Below are 19,662 nucleotides of genomic sequence, written 5' to 3' on the forward strand. Positions count from 1 at the left end.
ACACACACACACACACACACACACACACACACACACACACACACACAAGTCACCTGCCTTCTTAAAATGGAGATTTAAAGAAGTTCTCATTGCAATGTCATGAAGATAACAAAAAAAAAGTTTTTAAAAATTACATAAAGTAAGGTTTTTTTCCATATTCATATGTAACGTGTCCCTAAATTTAATTTTTTTTTTTTAAGCTAACAAAAACAACTGCAGCTGCCATGGGGATTTGTTTACGTTCAAAAACAGCCGAAATGACTGAAAATGGGTCAACACTGTCGACGTCCAAAGAAGAATCGGAAAAAAAAGTCTGACAATTCGGATGTACTGGTGTATATTTATGTTCAAGTAAAATGACTGGTTGGGTTGAAGTGGTGTTGGAGTTTTAGAAAAGTTATGTGTTTGACTGGAGAGCTGTGTTTTTACTGGAGCTTCAACGCCATGACTAAATATCTTGATATTATTAATATTATTAGTGGTAGTAAGAAGCCTGAGAGTTACCAGATCCAAGCAAACAGTTACCGGAACGCACCCTGTCAAAATAAAAGTTCCCGAATCCTGTTCCAGCAGGACCCGGCTCAAATCAAGTCCTGCCTACCAGCCTAATGTAGGTCAATCGTGTGCCCCAACTCTCACCAACAATAACTGAACTGTACCATTTCATAATTTAGTTTGGGACCATCTTTTGATGTTTGGGTTTATAGTTTGTAACGCGTACCTTTTTGAAGTATTCAGATTTAAAAAATGAAATGCATTTTTCTTATAGGACTTTTTAGAAAATGACATAATCCCAGATGATAAAAGCTGCTGTGGCCCGGATCCGACCCACATCCCGTATTGAATGATGACGGCTGTGTGGGCTGATCCTGCTTGTCCGATGTGAGCTGCGTCAACACACAGAAACGGTTTGAACCAACGACGACACCAAAACAGAGACACAGCCCAAACTTATATTAATCAGCTGATGCCTTAATCGGCACGTCAGGAGTATTTCTATAAACCAAGCATCCTCTGGATCTGGACTTCTCAAACACTGTTGGGCTTTATGTTTCCATTCGGCTCTTACACTGATGCACTGAATGTCTTTCTAATGTATATTTAGCTCCTCACACTTCCATAGCTGTTTCCTCGATGTGCATTTGTGGTACCAGCACCTGTCTTTGTGGTCAGACATGAAGCAGCTGCAGACCAGGCTGCAGGACTGAGAGGGTTTTTTTTGTTGTTGTTGTTTTTACTGACTCAGCTGCTTCTGGAAACAGCTGATCTGCAGAGAAGCACACCTTTACAAAACACTCCTGCTCCACAGAACCACCGAAGGTGTAAAATAAACAGCTTCAAGTCCATTTACCTGCGTTTATACTCGTCTCTCTCCCTCTTCACTTTAGCCAGCACGTTGTACAGGGCTCTGATCTCAGGGGTGATGGTGTCGATCTGGACCCCGACCCCGTCCGGGTGCATCCAGGACACTCCGGGGCTGGTCAGACGCTCAGCACCGGGTCCAAACTTGCGTGTGTGGTTGTACGACCAGATCGTCCCCGGCAGGAAGCGTGGAGGAGGGTTGGTGGAGTTGCCAGGGCCTGTGCCGATGCTGTGGGTGGTTCTGTTGGAACCTGGAGAGTCCACACAGGGGGAGGGCTGGCTGATGGTGATGACTGGGTTACAGGTGCCGTTAGTTTGGGTTGAACTGGAGTTCTCAGAAGATGCTGGTCCAAAGGATGAGGTGAGGGGAGGCGTGAACAGAGTCGTGGGCCTCCTGGCCGAGTTGTTGGTGTTGTGGAAGGGAAGGGAGCCCGGTCTGAGCGGTATGGTCCCAACAAATCCAGTCTGCACCCCTGCTTCCTGGGTGCTGCACCTGCTCTTGCAGCATCCACCTGCGCAGGCCTTGTTGGCCTCCAGAGCCTGCTGCAGCTGCTTCTCCAAGGTCTTGTTCCTGCGCTCCAGCTCGTGCACCTTGGCCAGGAAGCACCTGAACCTCAGGTTGAGGGTTTTCAGGACGCTGATGTTGGAGCCCAGGTCGTTTCTGAGGGCCATGGCTGCGGGGGGGTGCGGCGCCGCAGCGCGGTGCTGGTAGGGGCTGCTGTGGTGCAAGAAAGGTGACGTCTGGTCGGACTCACCCAGCAGGAGGAGGGACGGGTCCGGTCCACCGAGCACGGCTTCAGGCAGGAGTCCTGAGGGGGAGTCCGGGTGTCCTTGAATGTGCTGCGGGAGCTGTTGGAGGTGCGGGTTGCCCCCCAACAAAGGATTCATGCTATGGTATTTAAAACTGAAGCGCTGCAGATCTGGCATGAACACGGACAGGCAGTCTTCCTACACAGGAATATAATCTTTAAGTACACTCTTTGAACCCACAAGGACGAGGCGCGCCAGGGTTTAATCTGATTATATAAGAGTTCCGTCCTGAACGTCGACTGCTGCCTCTGACGGTGCACAAAGACAAAAACAAACGAGCCGGGGCGGCTGACGATGTACTTCAATATTTAGCGAAATAAAAGTAAAAAAAAAAAAAAAAGAAGAAGAATAAAAGACGCAGAGGTTGAATGAATAAGAAAGAAATCCAGCGTCTCTGCGGCGGTGAAGTCCAGATAAAGATGTAACCGCAGGAAGACGAGCGCTGCGGGACTGGAGGAGCCGAGTCCTGCCGTAAACACCCGAGTGGAGGCGCACAACGATTTGACCTCCTGGATTCTTCTGACACTTTCATTTGAAACAGTGTACAATAATCTGGCATATTCAGGAGGCACTATTTCAAAATTACAATTTATAAATGACTTGGCATATCATAGTTTATGACCCAGCTTCTAAAAATATGATTTTGCATCTATACATCCATTTTTCTTCTGTTTTTTTCAGCATCTTTCTTATTCCACAATATTTGTGCTATTTCAACAAATCATATATCAAAAACGTTCAGCTCTTTCAGAACGGTGCTATGACTTTTGGTATTTGTGCAACTTTAGCTTTTTGAAATAGGCTATTTAGCCTTTTCTGCCATTTTATTTTCTCATATGAATTGAACTCAATTTACATCCCATATCTTTAGATCTGTTTTCATCCTTTTACTGCTCATTTTACATTTTGTTCTGGTTCAACTACTTTCAGCTTTTCAGCATGTTTTCACCTATTTTCTGCTCATTTCAGCTGTTTTGTGCTCCTTTCAGATTCTTTCTGCTACAACATTTTTGTGCTTCTTCTTTCTTCTAATGTCAGCTCTTTATGCTCTTTCAGCTTATTTCTGCAAGTTTCAGCTACTATTTCAGCCACTATTTATCTGTTTTATGCTAATTGTAGCTTTTGCAGCGAATTCCCTACTTTTTGCACACATTTAATTTTTTTCAGCCTAATTCAGCAAAAATGCACTCTCTCCATTTCTTTCTGGAAATTTAAGCTTCTTTCTGCTTTTTAGCCACTTTTCAGCTGTTCTTTTGTTGTTGTTGCTAATTTCAGTTTTGTCCAGATAATTTCTGCTTTTTTGTTCTCATTTTTGCTTCTTTAAGCCTTATTGAGCAATCGTGTTTTATCTGCTTTCCTATGCCAATTGAAGCTTGTTCTACCTTATCAGCTACTTTTTTAAAGCAAATTTTAGCTGTTCTCAGATTAATTTAAGTTTTACTTGGTAATTTCTGCTACTTTCAGCCTAATTTTATTTATTTATAGCTTTTTTAGCCAATTCCACATTTTTAGCTCATTTCAGCTTCTTCCACTTCTGGTAGTTTAAGATTCTTTCTACCTTTTCAGCTAATTTTCAGCTACTTTTGCAATTTTCAGACTTTTTTAGCTGATTTCCTAATTTTTGTGCTCATTTCTGCTTATTTAAACCTAATTCAGCAAATGTGTGTTCTGTCTGCTTTCTTCTGATAACGTAGGCTTGTTCTTCAATTCCAGTTCCATTTCAGCTGTTTTTCAGCAAGTTCTTCAGCAATCACACTGCATTTTCACAGGAAATGCAATTTCTCTAGTTTAGCTTGTAACAGTTATGATTTAACCCATCTACCATACCATACCAATTTATTTATATAGTACTTAAAACAGCAACAAGGCCAACCAAAGTGCTGTACAAAAGAACACAAACATCTAAACATCAACATCTAAACAATATTTAAATGCTTAGTAAAATTAACGTAAGAATATGAAATAAAAGTGGGATGATGTTTTTAATATTTAAGATTTTGAATCTCATAAGAATTTAGCATCTTAAAATGGTGACTTGAGATTTCATGACTTAGCATAAATAGGATTTAGCATCTTATATTTATAACTTAGCATCTTGTAGATGACCAAGCATCATTCAATTTGATTTGGCATAAACTTTGCATCTTATATTTGATGTAGCAGCTTTTAATTAGGACTTCAGTGTTACCTAATTGTGATCTAACATTTCATAATTATATCATTCATAAACAATTTTAATCAACATTTTTGCATTTCATGGGCAATACAACAGAAAAATATTTGAGGTGGGAGCACCCCAGGCTGCACCAGAAATGCTACAGCTATCCGCTGCTATTTGTGCATACAAATATCTGTGAAAGTAGACGAGCTGCTGATTGAGCTGCTCACAATTAAAATATTTCTTGAAACTGAAATACTTAAAGACAAGTTGTAAGATATTTGATATTTTATTATTATTCTAAAGATCTGGATTAAGCTTTGCATCTTAAACTGAAGTTACTATTTGGATAAATTTAAGATGGCAGTGGGAAGAAGTAGATTCACTTTTTAAAATGTTACTCTCTGAATTTACATCCACCTCCACAGTTCCAAACAATAAAAGTGTTCAGATAATTCAACAATTGTTAATCCTACAGGAAGTGTGGCGAACAATTTCATTAAAACAAACCTCTTCATTGTTTAATTAACCAATCCAAAATTCATTTATTAATCCCATGGGAGCCACTTAATTTAAACCATTGTGTATGGTGTCAAAAAGAGGAAAGAAGATTCAACAGTTCAACAGGACAAAAGCAGTCCAACCACAAATCAGGTTCTAGTAATATTTCTAAAGCTGCCTCATCTGACAGGGAATCAGAGGCAATAGTAGGAAGGATGGTTTGAATTTTCTCACTAATTGAAATAATGTTATTGATAAAAAACCTTAAGTCATCACTGCTTAGGGACACATGGCACAACATATGATGCAAATGACACTAAAGTCACCTTGAACAGATGGGACTTTTTATTGGTCAAGCTTAAGTACTGAACACCTGAGGTTATATTTATTCTCATTCAATAAAGTGAATAATATACAGTTCTAGCTTTACTTTACTTTATTGTATGTTAGTAGGCCATCACTCCATGGTAAATAAAATTATTCCATGTTAGTAGTGCGCCATTTTCTTTCCAGGTTTCTGTTTTAAAGTACGTAACTCAGAACTGAACCAAGGAGCCAGCTTCCTCTGATTACTTTGTCAGCTGAGCTATTTTATCAAGTAAAGTTTGCATTAGAGTTGTAAATTTATTAACCAGATCATCCAAGTCACTGCTCTCTGGTGCATTACTCTGCAATACAGAGGAAATAATAATTGAAGAGTTTAAATTCAATTTGGTTAGTGTTTGATAAACATCTACTATAATGAAATTTATTCTAAGTGTCTGTGTAGTAATTTAATTTAAACTCAAGGTAATTTAAAAAAAAAAAAAAATAGACAGAACAGGATTTTGCGGATGTGTTACCAAGTATCTTTATGCCATATGTCAGAATCAGATCAAGAGTGTGATGAGAATGTGTAGACATTTTTGGTAAAACCCAAATTTAAACTTTTAAATTTTTAAAAAAGGCTATGCTTAAAACAATCACTTTCAACATCTACATGAATGTTGAAATCCCCCATTATTATGACTTATCAGTATTAAATAGTAAGTCAGATAATAATAAAAAAAAATTTTTTATCTGAGAATTCAGACAAAAACTGAGCCTGGTGGACTATAGATAACTAGTAAAAAAATTTAAAAAAAAAAATTTTTTTTAAATTGGCTTTTCTGATTTCCATTTTGGATGAGAGACAACAACTCAAAAATTATTACTACCAATACTCCTGACTGAAAGACAAAAGACTCATTTCTCACAAACAACAAGGACTTTATTCCACCTCTGACTGCAGCACTTCGGTACTACAGACAGGACGACTTTCACACCTCTACTCCAACACAAGAACAGGACAGGGAGTTTACAAAAAAAAAAAAAAAAATTGGTCAAAAATTAAATCATTTTTTATGTGGGATGGTTCCTCAGGAAGGTGATGGAAGGGTCGACTTTCTGACAGAACCAGGTAGTCACTGATGACGGGAGAATGTGGGTCAATGGTGTCGCTCAGTCAGCTGCTTGGTTTACTCCTTGGAGGCCATGTGGGCCATGAGGTCACAAACACGGTTGCTGTAACCGTACTCATTGTCATACCTTGTATAAAAAAAAAAGTTAAAAAAATTTTAAAAAGCGTTAGCATCACTAGACACGAGTAACTTAAAGTAAACCAATGGCGAAGACTCACCATGAAACGAGCTTGACAAAGTGTTCATTGAGAGCGATGCCAGCACCAGCATCAAAGATTGAGGAGTGGGAGTCACCGTTGAAGTCTGTGGAGACGACCTGCAGGAGAGCAAATGGTCACGTTGAGAAACTCCAGCAAAAAGAATAGCAGAAAAACTGTAACCGAGTGAAGACCTGGTGCTCGGTGTATCCCAGAATGCCCTTCATGGGTCCATCAGCAGCAGCTTTCACAACCTTCTTAATGTCGTCGTACTTGGCCTGCGAAGACAAGAAACTGTAGTCAGTAACTAAAAATCCATGTTTGGATAGATTGGATTTTCAATTAACTGATTAAACTAAATTTACTACAAACCCCATTAAAAAGTCAAAATTAAAAAAAAAAAAAAAAGACAATTTTAATGTTTTTCTATGAGATGACATTTTCGATTTGAAGTCCATTATGAAGGTCAGTTTGTTTACATAAAATTTTTTAAGAACAAGTTTTCATCCAAAAAACATGTCCGAACACAATTTTTTTTAAATTAATTTGCATTTACCCCGTATTCATTTCAAAACTAGGCTGAATAACTGAATACATGTGGGAAGCTCAAACTAGGTGCAGGGCTACGTCTTGAACACAAAAACTGCAAGGATATTTTTTTTCCCCCCACATTGACTAGAAATAGTAAAAGAGGAAAAAAAACTCAGGGGTGGGGGGGGGGTACTAATATAAATACAGAAAATGCCACTTACAGGTTTCTCCAGACGGACTGTCAAATCCACCACGGACACATTGGGGGTGGGGACACGGAAGGCCATTCCAGTCAGTTTGCTGTAAAATTAAAAAAAAAAACAAAAAAAAACACACACAAAAGTAATTCTTTGAGTCAATGCTAAGCATTTTACTGGATGTATATGCATAACAAAAAGGGCAATGTTTTGATTACTGACCCGTTGAGCTCAGGAATGACCTTGCCGACAGCCTTGGCAGCACCAGTAGAGGCGGGGATGATGTTCTGGCTGGCACCACGGCCGTCCCTCCACAGTTTACCAGAGGGGCCGTCCACTGTCTTCTGGGTGGCAGTGATGGCGTGAACGGTGCTCTGATGGAAAACAAAGAGAATTAACAAAAACAAGGTTTAACACTTGATATGTTGAGGTTTTAGTCAGGCAGAGGGACAGTTCTCACCATCAGGCCCTCAACGATACCAAAGTTATCGTTGATGACTTTAGCCAGGGGAGCCAGGCAGTTGGTTGTGCAGGAGGCATTGCTATCAACAAAATGAAACAAAATACATTTTTCCTGTTTCTCCTGCAAATATACATTTTATTTTACCCTTTAAAAATGGTCAAAATTATTAACTCACCTGACAACCTGGAGGGATTTGTCGTATTTCTCGTGGTTGACGCCCATGACGAACATGGGAGCGTCAGCGCTGGGTGCAGAGATGATGACTCTCTTGGCACCACCCTTCAAGTGAGTCTGCAAGTTGCATTGAAACCAGAATTAAAATTAAAATCTTGTCATCAAAAAGCTTCTTTTTTTTTTTTTCTTTTTTTTTGGCACATACATGCACAGTTTATTTAAAATGGAACAGAGTACACGTACAGAGGCCTTCTCAATAGTGGTGAACACACCAGTGGACTCCACAACGTACTCAGCACCAGCCTCACCCCATTTGATGTTGGCTGGGTCCCTCCTACAAATGACAAAAAACAAAACAAAGCAGGTAGTAAGTTTATTTCTTAAAAACAAACTTTACTGTACGCACATTGTAAGATGTTACAACAGGTGAACTCACTCATGGAAGACGCTGATTTTGTGTCCATCAATGACAAGTTTGTCTCCCTCGGCCTTGACTTCTCCATGGAAACGGCCATGAGTGGAGTCATACTTGAACATGTAGACCTAAAGAGACGAGATGAACTTTCACTACAACACAAATGTATAAAAACTTGGGAATTCATAGAATTTCCCAAAAGTTTATTTTATGTAAATATATTGATGTGTACCATGTACTCCAGGTCAATGAATGGGTCATTGATGGCCACGATCTCCACCTTCTTGGAGGTGACAGCAGCACGAGTCACCAGACGACCAATACGGCCAAATCTGAAGAGAAATACTTCTATCTTAGTCTGGCCACAAGATGGCCACACGGCACCACATCAATCTGCAGTCAGTTCAACAGAACAGATTCAGTGACAAAAATTCAAATCCTTAAAGTAAGAAGTCTGGTTTGACATTCTGTTGAACCTCAGAGGAATTCAGTCTACCGAGAGGGTCTGGCTTTTATTTATCCCTTGTGGGAATATACATAACACCAGGAGACCTGAGTCTGCAGACACAGAAAGGGCAGAGTTCAGGAGGAGTGGCAGAGGGAGGTGCGTCATGGGGCTTTTAGTCTTTCTGGGGATGAAAGTCGAAATGCATCTCCAATGTGGCAACGCTTGCACTGTTCGATCAATGGGCCGAGTTAATTTTTAACCACCGTTCCAAAAGTCTGGCACTGATACGCTGTTGCACACTGCAGAGAGCAGGAAGTGTGGCATGTAGGGAAAGAACGTCAATCTGTGTGTTCTGTAGGTTTTAAACTTTGCTTCCAGCCACAAAAAACAAGTCCTGTTGAATGACCCTGATGTCACAGTTATACCCTCCCTGCTATCAGCTAAAGGCCAAAGTTCAAGGGTCAAGAAAAATATGCAGCTGGATAACAGTCCACAGTCTGGAGCTCGTGCACCTGTGCATGTCCTCCATTAGAAAATATTTGTGGCTTCAGCTGCTGGACAGCATCACAGCTGATGGTCTGCAGCTCATCCTGATTTTCAGAGCAACTATTCAGCATCGAGATGCGAGGACTTAAAAAAAATAAATAAAAAAAAAGAGAACCGAGACCAAAAAGCTATATTTTCTAACAAAGACCCAGAATTTAAGATGTAACAGATTCTAAATGGACGAACTTCATGAAACTCCTACAAGCATTTTGTTATCTTTTAGTCACACATTGCACAACCTTTTGTCTCTCAGTCCACATGTTGCACACACTCAGATAACAACTAGTTCAAACAATTACGGATGAGGACAAACTGAAAACACTTTTAAAAATTCTCATGATGTGACCTGATGGGACTTTGAGTCAGGAGTGAACTGTAAGACATAAAAACCAGACTTAACTTTCCTACATGAGGGTGTGAAAATATTTTTCTTACCCATTGATACCGACTTTCACCATTTTGCCTGGGTTGGTCTAGTCCTCTGGAAAAAGAAGAAACAAAAAAAAAAGTTATTACATTTGTTTCTTGATCCACCTCATTAATATTTCTTATCTCCTCAGATAAGTTCTCCGGTCTAACTAAAACCTCAAGACTAATCTTATAAGAGCAATATAAACGCTGCAAAACTATAAAAACCCAACTAAATTAAAATGTATATCTTCAAAACGTGTGAAACTCCAGTTCAAAGCAACATAACTGGAGAAATTAGTTTTAATTTCATGTTAATGAATTTCTAAAATATCCAATTAAGCGCGTGCAGAGCCTGCCACCCCCAGGTGTTTTAAATCAAGTTAATCATGCAGCTTCCTGATTAAAAGTTTTTGAAAGTTTTCTTTTTACCGTTGGTGAGATGACAGTCTGTCCTGAGACTCCGGGTGTGAGTGCAGGAGCCCAAAGGTTAACTCTGACTTTTTATGATTGACCAGAGTGTGGAGCCACGCCCACTTCGATGCCCACCAGTCCATGCCACGCCCCCTTTTGTTGAATGTCAAGGTCATTATGCAGACCAACTCCTGAAGCCCCACTTTTAAATCAAGCTTCCCTCTTCTCATCTCAGTGCTGCAGCTCGATTTAAGCCTGAAGCTTGATGATTAAGTTTTTGATCCACTGCGTCTCGCTGCATCTAACTTTCAGAGGTCTGGATTTAGATCCTTGAAGGCCTCACAGAGCGGAAAAAGAGAAGGGGTCCCCTGTTGACCTTCTCGCTGAATGCAGACACATGGAGGGGAGCGAAGGAGGAGGAGGAGGATCAAATCTCTGTCTTACAGCCGGTGACATTTAATGTCCAAAGACCATGACCCTTCACTTAAACGTCTCTGCTGCTGTCATTCTCCTCCCCGCCGCTCCGCTCCCTCTGCAGGAGTCAAAAGTTGAAGCTCGGCTGCTCAGTTTGACTCCGACGTGTGCAGAGGAGCGTGCATGAGTCCATTTGTTCAGCTGAACTGTGGGTTTGTGAGGTCTGTTTGGAAACGGCTGAAAGGGGTTTGCTGCTGTGGAGGTGTGAGAGTGATGGAAGGATGTTGGGGGGGATGGGTCACACTTCTGCTCTGAGATTAAATGCCTTCACTTGTCTTCCCTGCACACAAAACACGGCAAGGTTCAGCCATGTCAGCTGCTGCTTCCACTGCTATTTTTGAACTCTCTTTCCTGGCACGAGAAAAGAAGGGACGGTGTTAGAAAATGTCTGAATCAATCTGAATCAGGCTGGTGGATTGTCTTTGAGTTGAAACCCCCCCCCCCCCCACAACATGGCATCAGGATGATTCAAGAACCTCAGGCCGCTCTGCTCTAAAAGCGGACGGCTTTGTGGCAGCTGTCCAGTGGTCCTGGCATAGCTGAACTACCACAGTCCTGAGTGGAGGCATGCCGGGCTCAGGCGCTGCTTTGCAGCTTTAAATGGTAAATGGTAAATGGAGCTTACTTCTATAGCGCCTTCAAGCCCCCTATGAGGGGCCCCAAGGCGCTTTACAGTACCAGCCATCCACCCATTCACACGCACATTCATACACCGGTGGCGGTAGGCTGCCATGCAAGGCGCCATCCAGTCCCACCGGGAGCAACTCGGGGTTAAGTGTCTTGCCCAGGGACACAACGGCACATGGTGTGGGAAGTCGGGATTCGAACCTCCAACCTTCCGATCAGAGGTCGGCTGCCACTACCACTGCACCACGGCCGCCCACAAGGTCAGAGAGGGGAAGTAAAGGTCAAGCTAAGATTAGACTCAGGGCCAACTTATCCTCAGTGCTGTAAGTGCTGCCCCACACGGATCACATGTCCTCTCTGTATCACAACACCCAGATTAAAACGGGATAATTTTAACTCGAGAATAAACGTGACAGATTGAAAATAATAAATGCCGTAACTTGATGAAGTTCTCATTTTCACTTTTCAGACAGGACTCCAGTTGAGGACGAATGGTAAAATCTGGAGTTTTGTGGTGCGTGCAGTAGCTTGAGTTCATGTCAGAGGTGCCTTTGGTTCATTTTCGCAACACAAACCTTGTGTCAGACTTTTTTTTTTCCTTGTGTCAGACATACAGAACAGAACAAAGTCCAGGTTGCATCAACAGAACCATCAGCTGTGCACAGACAAGTCTGGCAGCGCCATCTTGTGTTGTGGCATGAAACATGGTCCGAGTTGTTTTATGAAAAACAAAAGTTTACAAGCTTAAAGAAAAAGGATTTTTTAAAAGGAAGACAATAATGTAAATGTCTGTGTGTGTTTGTCGGTCTGCCTGTTAGCAAAATATCTCATGGACCACTGGACAGTTTTTAATGAAAAAGTTGTAAAGTTATGCAGATTGAAAACTGATGAACTTTTGGAGTCAACATGATTCAAAATGGCAGCCACAGCTAATGAACCTGAGAAAACCCAAAAATGATCATAAGTCAGTAACATGTGACAGATATTGAGCTAAAATTTGGAGTGGTAGTAGCTGAGGGTGATACCAAAACATATTATGAGCACTAAACGTTCCCGTGAGCTTCTTGGCATCATCAGGTAGTAAAATATTTGTTTAATTAGTGGACAAGTTTAACTGAAACTCAGAAACTTTGTGTGGTAGTAGCTGAGAGTCATCCCCAACACATGTACTCCAAATGCTAACAAATTGCTAAAAACTTAAAAAAAAAAAAAGGCTTGCAAGATGGCGAAATGTTTATTTTGCTTTTTATATCAAGAAATGTTACTTTAATTTTTGTAAGTTTTCTAAGACATTTAAAGCCCTAAGAATACATAATAAAACACAAATCCATGCATCCATCCATCCATTATCTTTTACCCACTTCTTCCTTTTCAGGTCACGGGGGTCACTGTGCACGAGGCGTAGGACACCCAGGTTGCAAGTCTATCACAGGGACACAAATTCAAAAATTTTAAATGACCGTTTAGAAAACTCCTTATTTTTGATTATCAGGACCAAGTCATGCAGACACAAACCTGACTCTGTGAAATAATTTTAATTTACGACACAAAAATTGAGGCACAAATGATCAAAACTCTATAACTAAAGAGAGACAAAGGAGTATTAGATTACCTTATTTTCACCACTTGCAATGTCAAAATAAAACTAATCAACCAACATTAATTTTCCATCTCTATTTGAGCTTTTTTTTAAAACAAAGTGTTTGTCATTGGAAACCAGCCACTAGGGAGCACAAGCCAGTGTATCTCTTGTGCCAGTCCCAAACCAAGAACAACACTGGATCCGGCTAGGCCCGGGTTAACAAGAACCCACGTTGGTGCTGTTGACAAACAGGGTGCAGACAGAAATTGTGCTCCTGTTAGTCGAAGACCACGAGGAGGGAAACGTGTCAGGAGACAGAGGGAAAAGAGTAAAGTCAAAAATGTAGGACTGAAGGTTGCAACTCTAAATGTGGGGACCATGACAGGCAAAGGTATGAGCTAGCTGACATGATGCAGAGAAGGAAGGTAGATGTTTTATGCATCCAAAATACCAAGTGGAAGAGCAGCAAGGCTCACAGCATTGGAGCAGGGTTTAAACTGTTTTACCATGGTGTGGATAGAAAGAGAAATGGAGTAGGGGTGGTCCTGAAGGAAGAGTTGGCAAATAATGTACAAACCGGATTCCAAAAAGTTGGGACACTAAACAAATTGTTAATAAAAACTGAATGCAATGATGTGGAGGTGCCAACATCTAATATTTTATTCAGAATAGAACACAAATCACAGATCAAAAGTTTAAACTGAGAGAATGTATCATTTTAAGGGAAAAATCTGTTGTTTCCAAATTTCATGGCATCAACAAATCCCAAAAAAGTTGTGACAAGTCTATTTTTACCACTGTGTGGCATCCCCCCTTCTTCTTACAACACTCAACAGACGTCTGGGGACAGAGGAGACCAGTTTCTCAAGTTTAGAAATAGGAATGCTCTCCCATTCATGTCTAATACAGGCCTCTAACTGTTCAATCGTCTTTGGCCTTCTTTGTTGCACCTTCCTCTTTATGATGCACTAAATGTTCTCTATAGGTGAAAGATCTGGACTGCAGGCTGGCCATTTCAGTACCCGGATCCTTCTCCTACATAGCCATGATGTTGTGATTGCTGCAGAATGTGGTCTGGCATTATCGTGTTGAAAAATGCAGGGTCTTCCCTGAAAGAGATGACGTCTAGATGGGAGCATATGTTGTTCTAGAACCTGAACATAGTTCTCTGCATTAATGGTGCCTTTCCAGACATGCAAGCTGCCCATGCCACAAGCGCTCATGCAACCCCATACCATCAGTGATGCAGGCTTCTGAACGGAGCGTTGATAACAACTTGGGCTATCCTTGTCCTCTCTGGTCCGGATGACATGGCGTCCCAGTGTTCCATAAAGAACTTCAAATCGTGACTCATCTGACCACAGAACAGTCTTCCATTTTGCCACACTCCATTTTAAATAACCCCTGGCCCAGTGCAAACGTCTGAGCTTGTGGAGCTTGCTTAGAAATGGCTTCCTCTTTGCACTGTAGTTTCAGCTGGCAACGGCGGATGGCACGGTGACAGTGGCATTCCTGTTTGAGGTGCAGTGACATTTAAGGGCCCGGAGATCACGAGCATCCAGTAGAGTTTTACGGCCTTGACCCTTACGTACAGCGATTGTTCCAGATTCTCTGAATCTTTTGATGATGTTATGCACGGTTGATGATGATAACTTAAAAGTGTTTGCTATTTTACGCTGGGTAACACCATTCTGGTATTGCTGCACTCTCTTTCTGTGCAACAATGGTGGAATTGGTGATCCTCTTACCATCTTGGCTTCTGAGAGACACTGACACTCTGAGAAGCTCTTTTTATACCCAATCATGTCAATTGACCTAATTAGTGTTAATTGGTCTTCCAGCTGTTCATTATATGCTCAATTTCCTTTTTCCAGCCACTTATTGCTACTTGTCCCAACTTTTTTGGAATTTGTTGACACTGAAATTTTGAATCAACATATTTTTTCCTTTAAAATGTTACATTTACTCAGATTAAACTTTTGATCTGTCATCTATGTTATATTACGAATAAAATATTGACATTTGCCATCTCCACATCATTGCATTCAGTTTTTATTCACAATTTGTTTAGTGTCCCAACTTTTTTGGAATCCGTTTTGTAGTAGAGGAGAAAAGAGTGTCAGATAGAGTGATGTGTCTGAAGGTAGAAGTAGAAGGTCTGATGCAAAATGTTGTCAGTGGTTATGCTCCACAGGTTGGATGTGATGTGGAGGAGAAAGATACATTTTGGAAAGATCTGGATGAAGTGATAAACCTGGGAGGAGCGAGTGGTGATCGGAGCAGACCTGAATGGGCATGTTGGTGAAGGAAAACATCCTTTTCCAGCCTGATCCCTGTCTGCCCATCAGTACAAGCTGTGAAGCACTTAAAATTTGCAAGAACAATGACAAAAGTGTAGATTTAGATTTTTGTTACTCGATTGAAGAAGTCAATTGGATGACGGACAAAACGTCTCAGCACAAAAAAGAAACTGTCCAGAAGTCCTGACTGAACATTGTTTGATTTTATACCTGGATTATTGAGCATGAACTTTGGTGTTTTGAACCACTTTGGTATGACTGTCTCAGAGGAGTTGACGAGGGAGAGGGTGGGCCCCAGAGGTCATCTTAGCACCAACATAACTGGTTTTCCCACTATGGAGTCTGCTGTTGGTAGAGAATCAGTTTTGTTTTTGTGGCTCCTCAAATTGAAGAAGTCCTTTGGATGATGGATGAAACGTCTCAGCACAAAACCGTCCAGATGACCTGACTGAACGTTGATAGATTTAGAAACTACCATTTAACAGGAAACTCTTCCTCCCTACCAGTCCCTGAGGCAGCACTGAGGGTTGAAGCATTATTTAGCTCAACTGTGCTGCGTTTCGTTTGGACTTTGCATCTGATGAGTCCACAGAACCCGTTTTCAGTTTTCATCAGACACATTTAGAAGCTCATCTGCTAACCCTTTGGTAAATTTGTGAAGTAAATGCAGGTGAGTCATATTGGTGCTGGTGTAGCAGGACACCATCAGGCTCTTCTGCAGGGTTTGGATTTTTTTCCCCAAATCCTCCACCAGTTCAGCCTCTTTCTTGGTCTGGTATTACTAAACTTACAGTGGTTCTTTCTAACCTTGTGTGATTGTTGCAAAATGTGCAACACTAACACACTAATCATAGTTTGGCCTTTAAATAAGAACCTAAAAGCAACTATAATAAAAAAAATACATAGCTTACATTTTGCTTGTCTAGATTGCACAATTTAAACCTTTATGAATCTTAATCTTTGCTTGGAATGAAAAAAATTGAGAAATAAATAATCTTGTAAAAAAGTGCGGACGTTGGCTAAAATAAGTAAATTGGCATAAAGGCCTTTAGAAAATCTTGAAAACGGTTTTTGAGCAGAAAGTGATGCTATTAAACTAGGATATAGTTGTTAAAAAGCTTGAAATATATTGATTTGCTTCAGATGGTTTAAAAATATATTTTCATAGAAACATTTTTATTATTTCTCCTGTTTTTTTTATGTCTCTATATGTTTTCCAGTCAGTGCGTTTGGGTTGACCCCTTTATGTCAATGATTATAAATATCACTGCCTCCTCGTTTGTTACAGAACATTTTAAATTAAAGGATGGAAAATACATTTTAATTCCATCTGCCTGCAGACTCATCTTTATGCATGTACGTTCTCTAGAAGCTCATCTGACAAACATGAAATCATTTCCATTTTCCTGCACCAGACTTTGATTTCTTTTCCTCCCCCACCTCCACCCCTGGGATCTTTGCCGTGCTGGCGGGGTGATAAGCGGTTTTGGCCGTAGCAGCAGGTCCACGCAGGAGAATGACGGGGGAAGGAGTTAACTTCTTCCAACAGCCACAAGAACACTCGATAAATCATCAAGTTGCAAACGAAGTCACGAGGATGCGAAACTCCGATTTGAAGGAGAAATTGAGATGACAGGTGTCAATAGGGAGCGAAGCGTGTGGGCTTCACGAGTGAGGCGGGAATTGGATTTCTGTGAGCAACAAGCAGAACGCCACAAATGTCAAATCCATTTATTCATGCAAATCAAAAGCAAACATTAAAGGAAACCGCAGGGGATTACAGGTGAGGAAATCCACGTCTGTTACGGGTGCGTTTTACACAGAAAAACCCCAAACCACCTCTACAGTTACTGCACTTAGGGTGATGGTTTGATGGAAACACGGCTAACGTGGACTCAGTTTGGAGTAAAGTGTGAAGAATCTGATCTAGGCTTGTTGAAACTACAATAACAAGACAGTAAGTTAACACCAAACTACAGAAACTACATGGAAACGTCTTTATCTGTTGGTGAAGGATGCCATCAGTCTCAGCTCCCCTCCTCCTCTTCGCTTCCACTAACAGCCAAGTCCGCTCATGGACCCGATCCGATCCAGTTTCAAGCCAAAGCATCCTCGGTTCCAGCCCCTCCGTGAGCGCTCCGGTTCCGCTCTCCTCTGACTGGCCAGAGCCCCCTTCAGCAGCCGGAGCCAGGGGGTCTCGGGCTGAGGCTGGACGTCGGCCCACTTGGGGTACTCTGCCCCTTTGACCCCGGAGGAGACGGTAGACTGCTCCTCCGTTGTCTCGCTGTTCAGCAGGTTCTCCAGGTCGTCGAGAGTCAGGAGGTCATTGTGGCGCTCCAGAAACTCCTCCAGGAACTACAGAGCAGGAAAATAAAAATAATAACTGAAGGATAATTCAATCAGGAGTACATTTTATCATCCTCCCCCAGAAATACCTGCGCAGCGTCGGGAGAAGGATGCAGAGCACGAGCCTCGGAGACCTCAAAGGGAGTCAGGAGGAGCAGAGTGGCACAAAGCAGCACGGGATGCAGCATCGCAGCAGAGACGAGGAGCAGGAGGAGCGAGAAACGACTGCGAGGACTCCAGTCATGACAAAAACAGATTAAAACGGTTTTCAGAATAACTAAACTTTTATTAATCATGACTTGGTTTTTTTATCACATCTTATTGTGATTTTATAGATTTTTACTTTTCGCCTCGTTTTGATGACAAAGATGAATTTCTATTTTATGTATATTGAGCAGTTTATTTTGCACAAAGCAACAACATGTAACTGATGCTGAGAACGAGGCTGACTGACAGAACTCAGTGCTGAAGCATTCCACTGAAGATTATAATTCATAAAACCAGTCTTCTTAAAAACACGTTTCATTTAGGAATAAATGTGCTGAGTACGGTTTAACCTAAAGGTCAGACACTTCTCTAAACAGTTTGGTTCCACTGTAAATTTTACAAACACAAATTTTCATGATCTTTACCAAATAAGGGAAAATTTTAGCAAAAAAGGTTTTATCTTTAACAAATCACAATAAACTTTGTGAGCAGTTTATCATGTCAGGTCCTGAAGTTAAGAGGATTTCTAAATAATTTAGATTTAATTTAGAAATATTTGACACTCACCCGTTTGTAGATGTCTCTTGAAGCTGTGTCTTCTTCTCACAGACTCTTCATCTCCCACCTTCACTTGTTGGCACCTGCTGGGAGCATCAGTTTCTCCTTCGCCTGGCTCCTCCTTGCTTTCACTGTGATGGAATTGGGAGGATGATGATGGTCTTCCTCTTGCGTTTGTCCCCCCGGCAGAGGTTGAATGCTGGGGTACAGCTGAGATGCTGCAGAGGTTTTGTAGAGCCAGAAATCCCCCCTCCCACTGCCCACATCATCTTCCTCCTCCTCATCTTCCTTTTCTTTGGAATGATGTCATAGCCTCAGGGAGACAGATTATCATTGTCAAGGTGACTGTGTGCGGTGACGACTCTGCAAACCCAACTTCAGCCAGCATGTGCTCCGCCAGCCGAGGTCAAAGGTCAGCAAGGACCTAGTTATTAATGCTTTTCTCAGGTAGCCGGACAGAAAGAGTGAGGCGTTCTGGTCCCAACATAACCCAAATTATACATTTTCCCACGTGGCAACTATGCTCATCAAGCACATTAGCCTCCTTCTCTGTGGTCTTTCCCAGCATGCACTGACCTCCCCTCTGTTAGGTAAGTTACAGTCTGTCAGCGCCATCTGCTCCACATACCCCCCATCGTCAAATTACAACAATACCAGGAGCTGCGTGACCCAACACACCAACCTTAAAGTTCGACAACCTCCGATTGTTTTTCTGAGTAAACCATCAGCTGTTCTCCACTTTGCAAACTTCTTGCAAAGTGTAAATGTGCTGAAATGTCCTGTTTTCAACTCGACTTTCATAAATGTACATTTAGCTGCTGCTGCAAGCATCTTTACATAACATCAGTCGCACATACAGAAAACTCACCCCTCTCATCTTTTTGGAGAGGCAGTGTGGGAGAGGGCGTAGGAGAAAAGGGAGAGCGAGATTAGTGAGGAGTGTGTGTGTGTGGAGGGGGGGGGGATGTGTGTGTGTGTTGAACTACAGTCCATGTGATGTCAGTGGAACGCTGGAGAAAAAGTAGGCAGCAGAGAGTAGGAGGGAGGAAAAAAGAACTGCAGGCAGAGAGCGGAGGGACATCTACAAAAGAGATTGATTACGGGAGAACAGAGACGGCCAGCTAGGCAACGGCAAATCTATCAGGCAGGGGAAACGAACAAACAAAAACAAATAACGCGCAAACACAGCTGTGAGACGTGCGGAGAGAGTGTTGCGCCGCTGGTAAAGACTGAACTCCGATATAAAAGAAAAGGAGAACTGAAGCAGGGCAGTAACGCTGTCTGAGCAAGCTGTGGCGACCCTTTAAACAGCACTGTCCAAACAAAACCTGCCTGCAGTGATTGTAGAAACTTACACGAGATAACCCAGCAGACGCACAACCCTCGCACATTTGTTAGTGTCAAGAGTTTCTTTCAGTGTGAAGAAGCAAAACGGAGAAATAAAGACGAAAACCAGAAGCAGGTTTATTCAACGGTTTATGACGTCATTAGATACATCCTGAGAC

General features: G+C 41.7%; 3 protein-coding genes across 3 annotated transcripts in view; all 3 read right to left on the reverse strand.

The window, feature by feature from the left end:
- LOC119409330 (intermediate filament family orphan 1) overlaps positions 1 to 2,401 on the reverse strand; it is a 17,433-nt gene extending 15,032 nt beyond the window's left edge. Inside the window, exon 1 of the mRNA XM_037676206.1 lies at positions 1,352 to 2,401. Coding sequence (XP_037532134.1) covers positions 1,352 to 2,289 — 938 coding nt within the window. The 5' untranslated portion in view covers positions 2,290 to 2,401. The remainder of the gene's footprint in view (positions 1 to 1,351) is intronic.
- Positions 2,402 to 6,058: 3,657 nt separating this feature from the next.
- Positions 6,059 to 10,134, reverse strand: gapdh (glyceraldehyde-3-phosphate dehydrogenase). Its single transcript, XM_037676228.1, has 12 exons — positions 10,082 to 10,134; positions 9,677 to 9,722; positions 8,480 to 8,579; positions 8,269 to 8,375; positions 8,076 to 8,166; positions 7,834 to 7,949; positions 7,656 to 7,737; positions 7,418 to 7,569; positions 7,220 to 7,298; positions 6,662 to 6,745; positions 6,489 to 6,586; positions 6,059 to 6,397 (listed from the first exon to the last, which is right to left on the reverse strand). The coding sequence occupies exons 2-12, from the start codon at positions 9,697 to 9,699 to the stop codon at positions 6,328 to 6,330; spliced, it is 1,002 nt and encodes a 333-aa protein (XP_037532156.1). The 5' UTR covers positions 9,700 to 9,722; positions 10,082 to 10,134; the 3' UTR covers positions 6,059 to 6,327.
- A 6,777-nt stretch (positions 10,135 to 16,911) lies between these two features.
- Positions 16,912 to 18,356, reverse strand: wu:fj39g12 (C-type natriuretic peptide-like). The gene is made up of 3 exons (XM_037676246.1): positions 18,167 to 18,356; positions 17,482 to 17,626; positions 16,912 to 17,401 (listed from the first exon to the last, which is right to left on the reverse strand). The coding sequence occupies exons 2-3, from the start codon at positions 17,578 to 17,580 to the stop codon at positions 17,102 to 17,104; spliced, it is 399 nt and encodes a 132-aa protein (XP_037532174.1). The 5' UTR covers positions 17,581 to 17,626; positions 18,167 to 18,356; the 3' UTR covers positions 16,912 to 17,101.
- Between the last annotated feature and the right edge of the window lie 1,306 nt (positions 18,357 to 19,662).

This window comes from Nematolebias whitei, chromosome 5 (assembly GCF_014905685.2).
Source record: "Nematolebias whitei isolate Nwh7 chromosome 5, NemWhi1, whole genome shotgun sequence".
In the NCBI taxonomy this organism is placed as follows: Eukaryota; Metazoa; Chordata; class Actinopteri; order Cyprinodontiformes; family Rivulidae; genus Nematolebias; species Nematolebias whitei.

Bases quoted from the DNA above. Each gene is read 5' to 3' on its own strand.
- gapdh (XM_037676228.1), bottom strand. From the start codon at position 9,699: ATGGTGAAAGTCGGTATCAATGG. The intron at 7,570-7,655 runs GTGAGAACTGTC...GTTTTCCATCAG, and splicing joins GTATCGTTGAGGGCCTGATG to AGCACCGTTCACGCCATCAC. The intron at 7,299-7,417 runs GTCAGTAATCAA...TTAATTTTACAG, and splicing joins GTCATTCCTGAGCTCAACGG to CAAACTGACTGGAATGGCCT.
- wu:fj39g12 (XM_037676246.1), bottom strand. From the start codon at position 17,580: ATGCTGCATCCCGTGCTGCTTTGTGCCACTCTGCTCCTCCTGACTCCC. The intron at 17,402-17,481 runs GTATTTCTGGGG...CCTGCTCTGTAG, and splicing joins CTTCTCCCGACGCTGCGCAG to TTCCTGGAGGAGTTTCTGGA.